Source organism: Phragmites australis, chromosome 7 (genome assembly GCF_958298935.1).
Source record: "Phragmites australis chromosome 7, lpPhrAust1.1, whole genome shotgun sequence".
In the NCBI taxonomy this organism is placed as follows: domain Eukaryota; kingdom Viridiplantae; phylum Streptophyta; class Magnoliopsida; order Poales; family Poaceae; genus Phragmites; species Phragmites australis.
The window spans coordinates 31,438,113-31,455,416 of NC_084927.1; the positions used below are offsets into that span (position 1 = coordinate 31,438,113).

At 41.3% G+C, this 17,304-nt stretch overlaps 1 protein-coding gene across 1 annotated transcript; it reads left to right on the forward strand.

Annotated features, from left to right (window-relative positions):
- Positions 1 to 11,388: 11,388 nt before the first annotated feature.
- Positions 11,389 to 13,375, forward strand: LOC133924746 (aquaporin PIP1-2-like). The gene is made up of 4 exons (XM_062370435.1): positions 11,389 to 11,839; positions 11,965 to 12,260; positions 12,358 to 12,498; positions 13,076 to 13,375. Exons 1-4 carry the CDS (start codon positions 11,506 to 11,508, stop codon positions 13,169 to 13,171), a joined length of 867 nt encoding a protein of 288 aa, XP_062226419.1. The 5' UTR covers positions 11,389 to 11,505; the 3' UTR covers positions 13,172 to 13,375.
- Positions 13,376 to 17,304: the final 3,929 nt, after the last annotated feature.

The following is a 17,304-nucleotide window of genomic DNA, read 5'->3' on the forward strand; positions in this document are numbered from 1 at the left end:
CCACCTCCCGCATGGGCTTCAGTTGTGCTCTGGGCCGGCCTAGGAAGCAAGATGGGCCCAGGCAAGTTTCACACCTTCTGGGCGTGTTCGGCTTGCTCGTGCAGCTCAAGCGGTTTCGATTTGTTCCGGGTAGCAAAGTAAATTCTAGAGAGCACCAAAACCTAAGACAGTGAGCCACACAACCAAAACTTTCGATTTATTGCCCAGCTAGGCAAGACAAGTGGCAGCAAGAGATCTAAATGTGCCCTCTGTTACCTGTTTTTTTAAGTAGAACTTCACTGCATTCCATTAAACCGATGGGCCAGCTAAGTCGCTTAGCACCAGCATGCTCATGTGCTACTTTGTTACAACTTATAGGCCTATACATGACTTTGAACTCGATGAAATTTGAAAAAAACAGAAATTTTGCTTCTTTAAACAGCACACCAGTCGGAGCTAAGTCGAAAGCATCACTCTCCAGGGCGGTTTTCAGATTCTGTGCACCAGTTTCCAGGACAATCCGACCCATGCCCGCGTCGGAAGCGAACTGAATGGTCTGTAAGCAAGCCTCTGCCTCGGCATATTGAGGATTTTTATTTTTATATTTTGAAAATAAAAAATTATAAATATATGTATATGTTATGAAAAATTACAGATGTAGACTCCATCGTGCTGTGGAGATTTTTTTAGTTTTTTTCTCAGAGAGTGATTTTATTTGCCGCCATGCGGAGGAAGGAGCCACTGCCCCCGACCCGAGTGGCAAGGCAAATCTTACTGGGCCCGGAGTTTCTCGGAGCCTCTAAGCTAACAACAGTCATTGCCTGCTGATTATATATATATAATATATATTTTAATCCAAAATTTACAAATATATGTGCATGTTTTCAAAATTTGCAAATTTATACTTATGTAGTCTGTTGAAAGGGCGACAACTAGTGACGGATCTAACATTTTTAACTTGGGTGTACATAATCATCGTGATCATGCCCGTGCGTAGCCGTGTGCCCCCCGCCTCGCTCATGCCCGCGCCGTCATCACGTCCCGCCTAGCGTTTGGATTCTCTCATAAACATTTTGGTTCCAGATTCTCTCTGGAAATATTTTTTTTTTCAGTAACAACAAATGACATACATATACAACATGAGCATCATCTCTGATCATTTTTGAACAATTGTTGCATGCATTTGCATTTAATTGGAATTGATCAAATTCATGAAAAGTGAGGTCATATGAAGAAGCTTGAAATTTTACTATATAACTTAGATCTGAAGACAATTTTAGAAATTGGCCCATTAATTAAGACGAATATTGGCGATTTTTTTCCTTATTTTTGGGAATTCTTTTAAAGCTCTAAAAATTCATGTAATGTGCAAAAACAATCAACTTAAATGAATTTTAATTTGAATTCTGTTAAGGCTTTTTAAGTGCAACTAGTTAAAATGGGTTGCTTATAGATTATATAATATACACAAAAAATTGGTAGATTTTTTGAAGCCTTTTAGAAAGTCTAAACTTATAGGGAAAAGAGATTGAAAATATGGATTTTTAGGCAATCTTGCAACAGCTGAACAGAAGGGCTGAATCGGGAGAGAAACGGCGATTCTGCCCGATTGCATGGAAAGTTTGGATCTCTGTCGCTTGGATGCCGTTCTGCAAGAATAGCTTGTGAATTTGAAAGCTCTGAGCAACCAAACTAGTAATATTTTTTACAAATATTTGGGTGTACATCTGTACACCCATGACCTCACGTGTGCCCGCCCCTGGTGACAACAATCGCGGCGCCGGGCCTATGAAAAAACTGTACCCATTTAAAGAGAGACAACTTTTTCTATATAAAGCGCGCGTCGACCTCTTCACAAGACACTATGCCCATTTGGTTCATTTGCATTCACCACAAAGGGAGAATAGAGAGGAGACAGGAGGAGAGGAGAGAGAGCGCGATGAAGTCCGGTTGGAATCTATATGTGAGTGAGATAAAAATCCTAATATTAATAAAAAAATAAAAATTAGTTAAAAACTTTAAATTGCTCTAAAATCTAGATTTAATAACAATGTAACTATCCCTAAATTAAATCTAAGTTAGACCTAGTTTTTTTAATAGTTATAATGCTATTAGATATAGATTTTTAAAGCAAAGTAGAGTCAGCGTAGAGTGTTAGAACTAAGTTTTATAGAGATAGTTGTATTGTTATTAGATCTAGGTTATTAGAGCACCATAGAGTTACTGTTAGACTTAACTTTTTAGAGTAAAATTAGATGGCTATTTTATTATGTTCTATTCTCGTACACCTAGCACATATAGTTATTGTAAGTTAAAATAATAGTATAGTTTTTTTTATTGTGAGTAGATATATCGGATAAGTGGTATTTTAATTTTTTTTTATAGGGAAGGGGATATTGTTTATAGTCCGCATAGGGTAGATCTATTAGGGTTTGACTCCATGGACAAGATTATAGCTATACCAATGTAAAAGACTTTTGTGGCATTATACAATTGATTAATGCTCTAATAACCTAGAAGTTGACCATTAGCGTTTTAGCGGACCGTAAAAGTAAATGTGTTTACTAGGATGAGTTCGAGCTAACTAAAACCTTGATTTGGAGGAGGTACCTAGAGCGGACAACTGAGAGAAGTTGACCACCTATATTGCTTGTTCAATAAAGGCACAAAGAGGGAGTTGAGGAGTTTTAGGGTGGAGATGTTGGGGAGTAAGGTGACGAAATGGTGGTACACGAGGTGAAAAAACGGATGTTAGGTAGTCCTCGACGATCCGATAAAACCAATTGGTGAAGCAGATGAGAAAGAACTTATACCTAGTTTAATTGAATAGGTGGAGCAGGAGGACCAGGAGGATGCAGAAGCTCCTGAAGGCCATATCTCAGACGATGATAAGGAGGACAAGGCAGCGCCTCCAGGGTGTCTTACACAAAATGTTGGTGTGTCCTCATCTCGTGCCCCTACCAGAGAGTCAAATATCTCTGTCAAGAATACAATATATACTTCATAAATTTCAGAATCACAATTGGTGCTAACATATTTTGCTCCATAAACTACATATAGAGCTCGATGATTTTGATGATATACAAGCGACAACAAAGTACATGAAGCAAACCATCAGGAAGGGAATAACACACTGCACAGCTGACTTTAATACCTTCCTCGGCTCGGGTCAGAACAAGATCAGACCCTCCTAATTAGGCAACGCACCTCTAACAGACATGCAACAGATCCAGGAGATAGGTCTACGTGGCCTGTCACCATTAAATGGGAGACACATTCGTGTTACCCATTGAAAAGGTGATAAGAGTTTAAATTTGAAAACGGATACTTATATTTATAATTTTGGATTTAAAATATATAAAAATAAAAATAAAAATTCTTGCTTGTTGAGCCGACTTTTCTGGGCATATGGCCATACAGAGCCGATATGGGCATTGCTATCTAGGACCGGGTTCCCCTGATCATCGCCATTCACCAACCGTTTTCTCGGATTTGACATTCACAGGCACCCGGACCCGGTCGACATGAGAGGATTGAAGCGCTGTTTGATAGAAGTACGAATCTCAGGACGAACCACTGTATTGTGCAGTACTAGTAGCGATAGTCGCTATTAACAGCACCATTCGTTCCTTTTTTGAAGCAAACCATTCATTTTCTGTGTTGCGTACGAATGTACGATCAGAGAGAGAGACAGATAGAGAGATGGGATGAAGAACAGAGAAACAGTTGCCTAGCTAAACCTCAGCCTCTCACATACTTGCGCTCCGCAACCGTCGTAGTGTACCTAACTCGCTTTCGCAGATAGCAGGTTCAGTCGCGACTCGTGCGTCACATTGGAGAAGAGAAGGTTCGAGAGGCAGCCAAGGCGAGCCGACGTCGAGTCCGGTCGTTTGGGCCTCGATTTTCCAATGCGTGCGTGTCGTCTGGGCGGCCACGCCCGTCCAGATTCCGTTGAGACGAGCCTACTGGCTTGCGGCCGCCGCCGCTTGGTCTCCAGCAATCGCCACCATGCGTCAAAAGCTTTGGAGAAACGGACGGGTGGGTCGGGTGCGCTGATCTCTGAAACCGTGGGCAATCAACTGGACGGAAGATTTTCGAATTTCGAAACCAGCTACTGATCAACAAGCGACGCTAGTGAGCTGTGGGTACTTTTGTTTCGGTTTTAAATTATGGTTTTTCAGTTTTTACGGTCTGAAACTGAAATAAATAGATATTTTTGTCATAATTTTTTTCAGTTCTCTTATTAAATTGTGAGAATTTAAGAAACTGTTTTTTCTCGATTTTTTATAAATAGTTAAAGTCTATTTTACAAAATTGTTCATCAATTTTTAAAAAAATTAACAATCTAAAAACTTTTTACAATATAATTTTTTACAATTCATAATCTATAAATTATTTTTAAATTTTTTTAATTGAAATAAACATGGCATGAGTCACGGATGGATGGTTGCTGGTGGTGGCGCAGTCCACTCATCCATGTCTCTTTGTGTCGTGTGTGACAGGTAGAGACCGATCTCGTGGGGTCTGGGAGGCAGGCTAGCAGCGCTGAGTTCTCTGCACATGCCTCATGATTCGTGCGTAGTACCATGCAGATAAGGACGACATACTAGATCATAGGCTGGTCGCGTAGTGGAATCTATATGGGAGGAAACCTGAGATTAATAACAGGTGACAGAGAAGTGAGTGACGTTCATTAGTTTTATTCTTCATTGCCAACATTTGCGTAGTGAATATCTGGATCTTCATCGGAATCTAACAAAATAAGAGTGGGTACATAAAGTGCTCAGTAAATCTTATCTTAAAGGATAAATAGATGTATAGGAGTGGAACAAGGATAAAAATATAAATCTTTAGGTTTTGGCTGGAAGTCAATTTTGATGCAAGGGGTTCAATTTGCAAAGCTTTTTTCAAAGCAGTTGATGAAAGCAAAGTTAACTTTAGATTATGGGTTTGAGAAACCAAGTTGAGATCTACTTGATTTACTTGTGATAAGTGATTTACAAAGTATTGCTTTGGTTTGATGATGTTTTGATTGCATAAGCATGTATATGTGTTGTAATTATAATCATGACTAACCAAATTTGAGGGAAATAGAATTGACATAGTTCTATCAAAATTCAAGAAAAATTGCAACTACCGGATGGTCCGATATGTAGAAATTTGTACACACCGGATGATCCGGTGGGCAATTGGAGACAACACCGGAGCATTTAAAAGAGAGGCAGACTTTCAGTGCTAGAGTTGTTATACATATCAGATAGTCCGGTGATCAGAGGCAGTGCTGCCAGTGCACGTCGGAGTATTCTTTCTTTAGCGGCAAAATTTGAATGTTGCACCGGATGGTCCAGTGTTCAGAGGATGTGAACATCAGATAGTTTTTCGGAGAAGTGTGCCAGAGAGAAGATGCACAACAGACAATCCGATGATGAGCTGCGTGAGCACCGGAGGCTTCACCAGACCAATTAACAGAGATGTTGCAAAATGAGGTCTAATGTAATTATACTCATTGGATGATCCAGTGATAGATCTTAAATTCACTGTAGGGTTTTCCAAGAGATTTCCAGGGAAGGAATCATGGTACTCACCCGATACTCCGATATCCACCGCCCTGCCGCCCGACGTTTTCCGTGCCTTGCCCTGATGGCGCACTGGCACACCTCAACGGCTGGCTGCTCGCCGTCTGACTAGTGTGTGCTTCCTCTCATGTGTCTCATGCTCAATTGTCACAGTCTCACTGCTCCAATGCGACGGTGCTCCCGGTAGAGCGTGAGCGTGGCAGGGGGGAAACATTGCGTAGGCGTGTCCAGAGCCACAGACCAGTAAAGGTATGTGTCATTTTGTGATTTTGTCAATGCGTGTGATCTCATCAGTCCTTAGTCAATGTGTGTGATCTTGTAATTTGCAGAGTTGCTTGAAGCCTGTTTTGGTGATTCCTGAAGGCTAAAGCCTCGGCTAGGTTTCTCCAATTCTCCTGAAGTAGCCGGCACTAATTAGTAAGCTCAATTGAAGCCTAATTCTTTTGTACAAACATTTCTCCTGAAGGCCTGAAGGCTGAAATCCCGGCTCATGAACCTGCAAGGTATTGTCCTTTTTCTCAATTTATTTTATCCATGTTGATTAATTGATTTAGAGATTAGGATTTAGTGCAGTAGTGTCTAATTAGAACTTGGAGTCTGGAGACTAGGTCTCAAATTGATTCGTCTAACCGTCCTAAGAAAGCAATTGATGGTACTCTTATTTGAATAATTTGTACTATGTTTTGGTTAATTTGAACCTTAATTTCATCGTACTTGTGATATAGTGCATATGACATGTGATATGTCATGCTAGAATAGGTACACACTTTCAAAATTTCTAGATTTGTCGCTAGATAGAGAGCAGAGGGGGAGCGGCGAGCAATAGACCGACGGCGAGGAAGATGGAACGGAAGAAAAAGGTAGGTGGCTAGATCTGCCTCGATGGCGACGGCCTCGCTGGCATAGTAGGAAAGCCGGTGGCGCGGCATAGATAGTAGAGGCAGTGTAGCGAAAATGGCCATAATAGGTTATAATTGTGATTTTGATGATTAATGATAATATAGTCATTAGAACTAACATGTTTGTCAAGAATATATATTAATATGTCTCATAGATGCAATATATGAAGAAGTCACTGCAGCTGGGACAATGTTCGGTTGAATTGGAAGAAATTCGAGGAAAATTAACTACATCGAATAGTCCGATGCTCAGAGGACTATACACACCGGAGAATTTTTATCAGAAGAAGCCAAAGAACTTTTCATACACCGAAAGGTCCAACGTTCGGAGTTGAAGACACCAGATGCTTACACCGGAGCATTGTTGAGAGATGGTGCAAAGTGGAAGACCGAAGATCAACATGTCAGAAGGTCCGACGATAATGCACACCGGAGGCTTCATCGGAGCGTTTAATAGAGTGTGCAAAAAAATCCTTAAAAAATGGTGTTGTACACACTAGAAGCTCCGGCGATGAAGATGGTGAACACCATAGCTTTCTGCACAGAGAAGAAGTGGCATGGTTAGGCTCAAGTCAACACACCGGATAGTCCGGTGATGGAGTGAATGTTACTCCGAAACATCCGGTGTTCAAAAGAGTTGATGAGTGGAGTTTCAATGGCTAGTTTGTGATGGTGTACATACCGGATAGTCCGTGAGTACAAACTATCTACACCGGATCATCCTGTGTTCATAGTAAAGTTGAGTCGTTGGAGCAACGACTAGTTGATGGGTTTGAGGCTATAATACTCAACCACTCGATCATTTGAAGGTGCTAGAGTCTAGAGTCTAGAGAACTTTATACACACCTGAGAAGACATCCAAGGCATCCAAGTGTTTAAAGTGTTCATCAAGGTGATTAAGCACATCATTAAAGAGTGATTAGTGCTTATAAGCATAGAGAAAAGTGTTGATAGATGCTGTAACCTAGAGAGTGGATCAAAGAGTGATCCAACCATGTACCTAGATGTACACCAGCGGCTTAGAGTCTACGTGACTCATCGGTAACTTGTTGACCCTCCGACTTGGTGTGGAGCAGTGACAAAAAGATTGTGCGCGGACGCGGAGACCCTTATTTTTGTTACTAAAGCTCAGAAGTGAAGACGACGTATAAGTGATCGGAAAAGATATTAATGGTGAGATTTTGCCTTGGTGGCTTATAGTTAATCGTGCTTGAGATCTTGTCTTAGTGACTTGGTAGCTCAAGTGCTGTGATCGGAAGAGACTTGGTGATCGGATCATATCCTTTGTGTAGCTCCAACATGAACTAGGGGTATTTTATATGTCACCAATATCACATGATAAAAATCTCTTGTGCCAGTTTATTTCTCTATCTTATTTATGTTTTCGTATATATATACTTCTAATTTACCTTACTAAAGCAGTTTGTAATTTTTTTTAGCGGTAGAATAAACATATTAGATAACTCTATATCATATTTAGATAAAATTTAGGATAAATTTATCTGGTAAAGTTTTTAAAACCATTAATTTTTAAATATTCTAATTCACTTTATCCCTTCTTAAAATGTTACCGTTCCTCTTAAATGAGGACTGATTTGCAGTGTGAATAGCGAGGAAAGGGGATGAGGGTGCCAGGGTGGAGCGTGGCTAGGTAGAGGGGCTTGGGTCCTTTTATAACCGGTGGAGAGAAAGAGTGGTACAGCACTGTAGGTAGTGGCGACTGTTATTTGGTGATGTGGTTACAACATATGAAAAAGAGGGAGCGACATACCGCGCAGCATGGTGCCAGTACATAGCCGATGGGGACTGTAACGAGCACGAGGAGGCAGAAAAGAGACGGCTGCGCATCGTGCGCATCGTGGGAGAAAGAGAGATTATTTTTATTTATTTATTTCGATAAATTTTTGGGTGTCACACTTTTCATGAGCTAGTATTATTGAACGCTTCGGTTATGCTCTTGGTCCCCAATAATTTTGTGCAACCAACCAACACCGGGATTAACATGCGCCAAGTCTTCCAAGTTCGGACGGACGGACGTTGAGATGATGCTCGTCAACCGTTTGGGACAGCTTTGTTTATGAGTTCGCGGCTTACAGAAAGCCTTCTAATTAAGTTCCTCTCTGTACTAACCGACCAACCATCAGGCAGCGAACACATTAGCCACGAGCTTAGAAAAACGGAATTGTCGCAAGCATCGTAAAGCAACGTTGGCACCAACTAAAACGACCCACCAGAAGCCGCGCCTCCATCCCTAGATTAGCGTTGGTCTGTAGAAGTGAGATTAGCGTTGGTCTGTAGAAGTGATGAGTTGGAGAGAGGGATGTCTGAATCCTAGCTGCAACGATTGGTGCAGATGAGATGACCGGTGGTGAGTGGGAGATACGAGAGGATACGGCCGGTTCGGACGACCGTGCCGCGGCGTCTGAAGCTGCGCCACTGTCACTATTACTGTTGCTGAAAAGAACAAAAAATAACTGAAAATGCTGTAGAAGTGTCCAACGGTCCGCTCGAGAGTTTGACGTGGAATTCTGTTCTGAAGAGTGAAGACCGAAAGCATGCCCGAATTAAATTCTACTATTCGCCATCGAATAACTATCGATTCTATAATTCACTATCGAATAAATTCTATTTACTTTTATACCATCAAATAAATATTTCAGTTCCTTATATGCTATCAGATTCCAATACTACCCTCCGTTGTACTGTTCAGCTAAAAAAAGTATCCGAGAGCTAAAAAAAAGTCAAAAAAATATGTCAATTTTTTGCACGCTCTATAATTCATAATCAACCCATTTTAACTGTATTCACCTAAAAATACTGAATAAAATTCAAACTAAAATTTCTCAAAATGTGCTACTTTTGTAATACTGTGCATAACAAAGAACTCACTTTTTCACCGCGGGAGATAATTTTAGAAATTATTACATCACATTAGAGGAATATTAGTAAATTTTCTTAGATTTTTTGTAAATTTTTATGAGGCTTAAAAATTGCAAGAAGTTACAAAAGTAGTACATTTTGAAGAATTTTAGTTTGAATTTTACACAGTATTTTTAGTGAATACAGTTAAAATGGGTTGATTATGAATTATAGAGCGTACACAAAAATCGACATATTTTTTTGACTTTTTTTACTCTCGGGTACTGTTTATAATGAGCTGAATAGTACATCATAGGGTAGTATTAGAAGCCGATGGCATATAAGGAACTCAAACATTTATTCAATGGTATAGAAGTAAACAGAATTTATTCGATAGTGAATTGTAGAATTGGTAGTTATTCAATAACGGATCGTAAAATTTCTCTTTTTTGATATTGCTCCTCCTATCGCTCCAAGAGAATTTTGTTCGCAATCATTTCTTTCCTCGGTCTAAAGATTCCACCATCTGGATAGCGTGTGGGTAGGGAGGGGGAGGGGGGCTGAATTTGCTGGAGACTCTGAAGCCCCGGAGAAGCTCCTTGCTCTTTTTTTAGCTTCTTGACCGGAAGATCCAAGCGGTGCATTTTCAGTACTCAATTTTTCAGAGTGCCGTCTAGCAAAGTACTGCTGTACTAACGTACTACTAGTAAACAACAAACAGGTACCGCTGCAGCTTAAGCTGCTATGCTTACTTTGTCTTTTTCACTCTTTCCTGATTGATACTAGACTCTCTAACTGGCAGATAACACGCTTGTGCACGCCTTGGACAATTTTGGGAAGAAGTTTAAGAGCATGTTTGATTCGCGTATAAATTTATCACGTCTAAGATTAGTCAAATATAATTTAACATAAAAACTGTGACTAACGAATTTTTAACTATAAGTATGACAAAATTAGTTTTAAAAAAATTGAATGAATAAAGTGCGATTCAGGATGCTAAGAAAATATGATTTGTTGTAATTGTTATAGTCCACTAAATAATTGGCTAGAAATCTATAATGTAATTAACTTTAGATGTGTCAGAGTTAGAAACTAAACATGTCTTTATTCGCCAAGCCTAGTGAATTAGGCTCATGTCACGTCACTCGTCCAATTCATTACCATCATTGGTCCGTCCTTCCCTTGCAAGAAAATTGTGTTCAGTAATGAGAGTTGCCAAAACAAAACGACGTCGACAACAGCAGCAAAAAGATGCCGTTCCACGTGCAAGAAAAAGAGATGCCATTAGCTTAAACTAATTGTACCCTAAATTACCATTTTAAGAGCATATAAAAGCAGTAACAACTAACAGCATGGAGGACGCCTAAAAGGACTACTGAAAAAAAAAGTAAAAATATTGAGAAAAAGAACAGGATAACGTTAATAAGATAACCGAACAAACAATAGCTGGATGATACAAGTGCGATAGTGCATGTACGTTCTGCAGGCAAAAATTATATAAAAAAGAATCCAAAAGAGACAAGGACCAAGGGGGAAAGAGTTCAAGCATGAGCAGATTTCCTAAGAGATTGAGACTTCTGTGCAAATTTTCTGTTTTCAGAGAATTGTAAGTTCTTTTTTCAAAAAAGGTAGCAGTAATATTTCTGAATATTTCTGAATCCCAGAGATGTTTATTGAACTTCGAATATTTGCGGATGACACCTAAGGCCAAGTCAGCAGCAACACAACAACCATTCCGCTCTTTTATAAAAAAAAGAGAGTAAAATTTAAAAATCTATAACTATTTTGACATATATTGTAAAAAATATAATTTTTAATACTTATCTAGAAAATCTACAATTATTTTAATATGTATTGAACAAACTACAACTTTCGCTAGTTAAAAAATTATAATTTTTTACCACTTATATCAAAATGATTTCAGTTTTTTTAGACATTAGAAATAATAGTTTTTTACCGTATATATTAAAATAGTTATAGATTTTTAAAAAACAATCTTCCGCTCCTCCTCCCTGTCACCGTCCCCACACCGTCCTCGCCCCACTCTTTCCAGAACCACCTCCTCGCCACCATTGCTGCCCGTTATAAGACTCTTCACTCCCGCTGCAGCGCAACCCTCACCACAAGCACAGCACCATTTCACCTCAGCTCAGGTAGCTAGCGAGGTTCGGCTGCTGCTGCAAGAAGCAGGCATGGAGGGGAAGGAGGAGGACGTCCGCCTGGGCGCGAACAAGTTCTCGGAGCGCCAGCCCATCGGCACGGCGGCGCAGGGCGCTGAGGACAAGGACTACAAGGAGCCCCCACCGGCGCCGCTGTTCGAGCCCGGGGAGCTCAAGTCCTGGTCTTTCTACCGCGCCGGCATCGCCGAGTTCGTGGCCACCTTCCTCTTCCTCTACATCACCATCCTCACCGTCATGGGCGTCTCCAAGTCCAACTCCAAGTGCGCTACCGTCGGCATCCAGGGCATCGCCTGGTCCTTTGGCGGCATGATCTTCGCCCTCGTCTACTGCACCGCCGGCATCTCCGGTACAGTACTCGCGCTTCTCTGCTTCTTATTGACCATCTCCTCTGTTTATTGGCTTCTTCCTCTGTTTCTTGGCTGTCTCTTAGGCCTCTTGTTAGCTGCTCATGGCTTGCTTTTGCAACTGCAGGCGGGCACATCAACCCGGCGGTGACCTTCGGGTTGTTCCTGGCGAGGAAGCTGTCTCTCACCAGGGCGCTCTTCTACATCGTGATGCAGTGCCTGGGCGCCATCTGCGGCGCCGGCGTTGTCAAGGGGTTCCAGCAGGGGCTGTACATGGGCAACGGCGGCGGCGCCAACGTCGTCGCGCCGGGGTACACCAAGGGCGACGGCCTCGGCGCCGAGATTGTCGGCACCTTCATCCTCGTCTATACCGTCTTCTCCGCCACCGACGCCAAGAGGAACGCCAGGGACTCCCATGTCCCGGTGAGTGCTCCTAGCAAGTAACCTTACCTAATTACTTGTTCATGGCATCAAAGATTCTGAGCTTGACATGGCGATGGTTTCATTGTGGGACGAACAGATCCTTGCCCCGCTGCCAATTGGGTTCGCGGTGTTCCTGGTCCACCTGGCCACCATCCCCATCACCGGCACCGGCATCAACCCGGCAAGGAGCCTTGGCGCTGCCATCATCTACAACAGGGAGCATGCCTGGAATGATCATGTGAGTGAAGTGAATGAAAACCAACATCCTTGTCCCTTGTTCCTTCCTATGAATGTTTTCAGTAACTTGGCACTGGTGCAAGAGTCTAATCTGATTAACCGATGACGAATTGTGAAGTTCACTACTCTACTCTGGTTAGCTGAGATTAAATTGTGAAGTCTCTAATCTGATTAACTGGTGTAAAATTGGGGAGTAACTCCGGCATGACTATCGAAATCGTGAGCATCAGCGTGTAGGTTCCAGATCCAAGGGGTAGTATCTGGGCCCTTAGCTATTGTTCTTGAAAAATGCCAAGTAAAATTTGTTTACAGTAGCCAACTACCAGAAATCATTCAGTATCTGATTTCTAAATGTCCAAGTATGATAGGATAAGCTCATTAACGTTTGTTGGGTATTTATTATGGTAACCTGCCCTTATCCGAAGGGAAATGCTGAGAGACTTGCTTCATTGTAGCAAGCAACCGCTACCTTCTAGGACAATGAATTGCATTATATAATTCAGAGTGTTTTTTAGATAATGGAATAGATTATCTCATCCTTATGCAATCACAACAATTGTTTCTTTCATGCTTTGCAGTGGATCTTCTGGGTTGGCCCCTTCATCGGCGCTGCGCTGGCTGCCATCTACCACCAGGTGGTCATCAGAGCAATCCCGTTCAAGAGCAGGTCTTAAGGTGCTGGTGCTGTAAGATGCCAATCCAAGAGGCAAGCTGCTTCTGATGTTTCCAATGCCTGCTACGTTATTGTGGAATCCCAATTTCTCTTCAAGTTTGCTGTACTACTGCTGTCGTTATCTGAACCCAGACTTGTAATTTCAGTACCCAATTGTGTATGCCGTTATGTGCAAATTTAAGTTATGAATGAGACTGTTAGTTCAGCTGCTGTCTCTCTGCATTTGATGAAAAAAAAAAATCTCTTTGGAGCTGTTCAGCTATGTGGACAGCACTACTGTATCGCACTCACACAGCCTGTACCTGTCAGCCCATCAGGTTGTGGGTGAAGCGATTTCTTGGCAAATTGGGGTTGGTGGTGACGGCAAAGGACAACGATGAGTGCATTCACAACCAGATAGGGGTGTGGTGTGGGTGCTCCGGTCCTTCCCAGCGCAACAGTACAAAACCAGCACGGCTACACCGTGGCACATGTCCTGCTGATTGTTTGTTCTCGCGAGCCCGCAAGGGTCAGTTGGTTTTTGCGATTTCTGCACGGCGGCTTGGACCGCTTGGTACCGCCCTGATCGCCCACCCGGTGCGGCAGCGCCCACAGGCAGGCAGCGGTTATCTGGCCGGAACATGCAGAGCGCAGAGGTAGCGAGAGTTATGAGCAAACTTCCATGAGAAGTGTCAGGCAGACATGGCCTTCAATCTTCATAGGCCGTTTCGTTCGAGCCCTGCCTTACTCCACACTCGAGAGTGAATTGCAAGGTCATGATGGAAGTTTTCAACCTTGACAGGTCACACAATATGGCAGCGCATGCCTAGTAGGTGTAAGTGTGTAACCACAAATGCATATGCATAGACACCGAACGAAAGAGCATGCGTGGTGCTGGAACGGCTATGGTGCTTTTTGTTGACTGGCCGAGCGCTCGGTCAGGTCCGGCAGTGCAAGCGCCGGTGTTAGGCTACTCCAACAGCAGACCTATCCGCATCCCCATCACTGTTTTGTTACTGTAGCGAGAATTTGCTGCTCGTCCAGCTCCAACGGAGACGGCAACTGGCCCTACAGTGTTGCTGCGAGCAGCATTTTGAAGCTGGCTGATGGAAAATTTGCCAAACGTTTGGAGCACCCTCTATGACTGTTCACAGCGTATGCACGTGAGTCCGAAACAAGGAGGAGAGTAATAGAATGTAAGAAATAGGTGTCCGTTGGAGATAAAAAAATAGAGGATACTGTAATAGTGATAGAGGATGTTGTAATAGTGTTATAGGGAATGAATTTTTAAAGTTTTTGTTAGAGATGATCTTAGGTTGCCTCGCAGAGTGCTTGGGCTAGGCCCTATGCGTGTACAAATCTTGTGCCGGTTCGGTTCGCGGGAAACACATTTGGATGGCATTTCTGGTGAGTCTAGTTTGATTGGTGAAGCCTATGTGCGTGTATATTTTTTTATTTAACTCTTGATTTTATTTAGAGATAAAAGTGGTATAAAAATTCTAAACATTTTCATAAGCAAACTAGAGCTCACTATTAATTCATTTTAATTAGTTTGATAAAAAAGCTAAAGCAATATTTAATTAAAAAGTTTCAAAGAAACCTACTGTATAACTTCTAATAATTTTTTATGTCTCAAATAAATTTTCAAAAATCAGAAAAAAAAAATTACTAATATTCTTATCATCTAATGTGCTAATTTATAAAAATATTTTTAACTCTAGGTTATTTGGTGACAAAATAAGTTGCTTTATAATGTAACATATACTCATACAGAAAACCAAACACCATATCTTCTCAGCTATACTGAGCACATATAACTAACCAAACAGACCATATTACATCTTTCTAGCCTGCCTCAACTCAACCTATCTCACTAGATACGAGTCAGGCTGGGCCATATGAGCAAGAATTTTTTTAATAATATTATTTTATTAAAAAATTGTAAAAATAATAGCTAAATTTAAAAAATTGCAAGTATAGATACCTGTCAACAGACAGAATACCGACAAGGGATATGTCGGTGTTCCGCATATCAACAGCCTATGTGGCATTGGGCCTGGGGGCCAATCGGCACGTGGAATGAGGACCAAAGGCCTATCGATATTTTGCGTGCCGACAGGCATCCAGGTAAACATCGATAAGGGTGTCGCAGTAGCGAACAGCTGATAGGTCGACAACTGTCTCTTTTAATTGATTTTTCTTGATAATTAGGAGAATATCATATATTTAATGAGGCATAACCAGAACTCAATATGCATTTTATAAAAGAAGTTAAACTTTTTTAAAGTAGCAACTAAAGGCTATATGTAGGTTGAGGCAATGATGCGCGCTGTTGAACAGCCGAAAATATTTGTTGTTCAAAGAGTTGTCCAAACGGCATTACAGAGTGGTTCATTTTTTACCAATATTGATTCGATGCAATTTTGTCAATATTTCTTTATTTAGTTGATGTAAAATTCTGTGAGTAATTTTTTTCCAGTGAAGAAGTATTGGAAGGTTACAAAATCTAAATGTTTAAATAATAGTACTTATGAAGCACAATTATCATAGTATCTAACATGGAGGTTAGATATAGCTAATTTCCGAACCATACATACTCTACTCTAAATTTCATATCCTTATTCTCTAAATTATCTACTCTACTCGATATTTCTTTAACTATTTTCATACTATTTTTCTAAGTATTTCTAACACTAATTATCTAAATATTCAAACTTTTCTAAATATTCTACATTGCCGAACTACCTCAAACTATTATAACACAAATTTTCAAACTATACTAAATTTTCTACCTAACTATACTAATTATTTTAACTATTGCAAATTTCCGAACTAGATCTACTCTATTCTAAATTTCCTATCCTAACTTTTCTAATTTTTTTACTCTACTCTAGATTTTTTCTACTCTATTCTAAATATTACATACTAATTTTTTCTACTCTATTCTAACTATTTACTATTATTTCTTATAAAAAATGGAAGATCCTTACCGCTGTCGTCGGGTTGCTCCCCGTTGGTCAAGGCCGCCGCGCGTCGCTAGTCGTTGAAGCCTGGTTGTCGCTTGCCGGTCCGCTCCCGCTCGTCGCCGTCTTGCTCTCGTGCGCAGTCGTCGTCGTTCTCGCACGTCGCCACCGCTCTCTGCTCGACCGCGGGCGTGGAAGACGAGAACAGAAGAGGAATCAACAGTTAGGCTGGTATTAAAGGCATATCGGCATACGGAATGCCGACATGTCTAACATAACACCTATCAGCATTCCACTTGCCAACAGGTCATAACGCTTCACCTACCGACACGCGAAATACCGATAGACCGATACGCTGCACGAACAAATTGTGGGAATTTTGCATGCCGATAGACCCCTAACTCAATGCCACTTAGGCTATCGGCATGAAGAATACTAATAGGTCTCTCGTCGTTATTCCGCGTGCTGATAGATAAATATGCTTACAATTTTTTAATTTAACTATTATTTTTACAATTTTCTAATAAAATAATATTATTAAAAAAATTCTGCGGGCAACGCCCTTAGTGCATTCAATGGTGCTTGGTGCATCCGAGGTAGGAGGACCGAGACGCCCCAAGGTTAGAGAGGCCGCGTGCCGGCGAAGGGGCTCAGGGCCAGGGCGGTAGGGACCTGGGGACAAATGGGATCAGATGGCCATGAGCCGCGAGGAGCCATTGCCGTGAAAGCCAGGGCATGCCAGGTAGTCCCTTCGACCCTGATACATAATTGGATTTCGCGGAGGGTAGAAATACTGCCACAAACAGCTACGTGCATCTTAGGATGCGGATAATTCTATTCGATCATTAAAAGAAAGAAATACTGCCACATGACAAACATGAATAGCACAGGGGCAAATTTCAGATGAATACCTTCCCCTCCAGAATTCACCAAAGCCACGATAATTTTTGAAAACTAGATATTAGACAGTAGGTTCTTGTCTAAAATGAACAAATAGACGGTAGATTGCAAATCACTTATTATATCAAGGGATAATTTTTCTTTTGCCACTAAGCAAAGGGCACCATCTTGCACAAAACCGTAGCAAAACGACTGGTTGCAAGAACTAAAGTTTTTTTAGATCGTTGCAAGATAAAACTTTCAGAACCTCATTAGCAACGCAAGAAGGTTATATAAGAACATATGGACAACA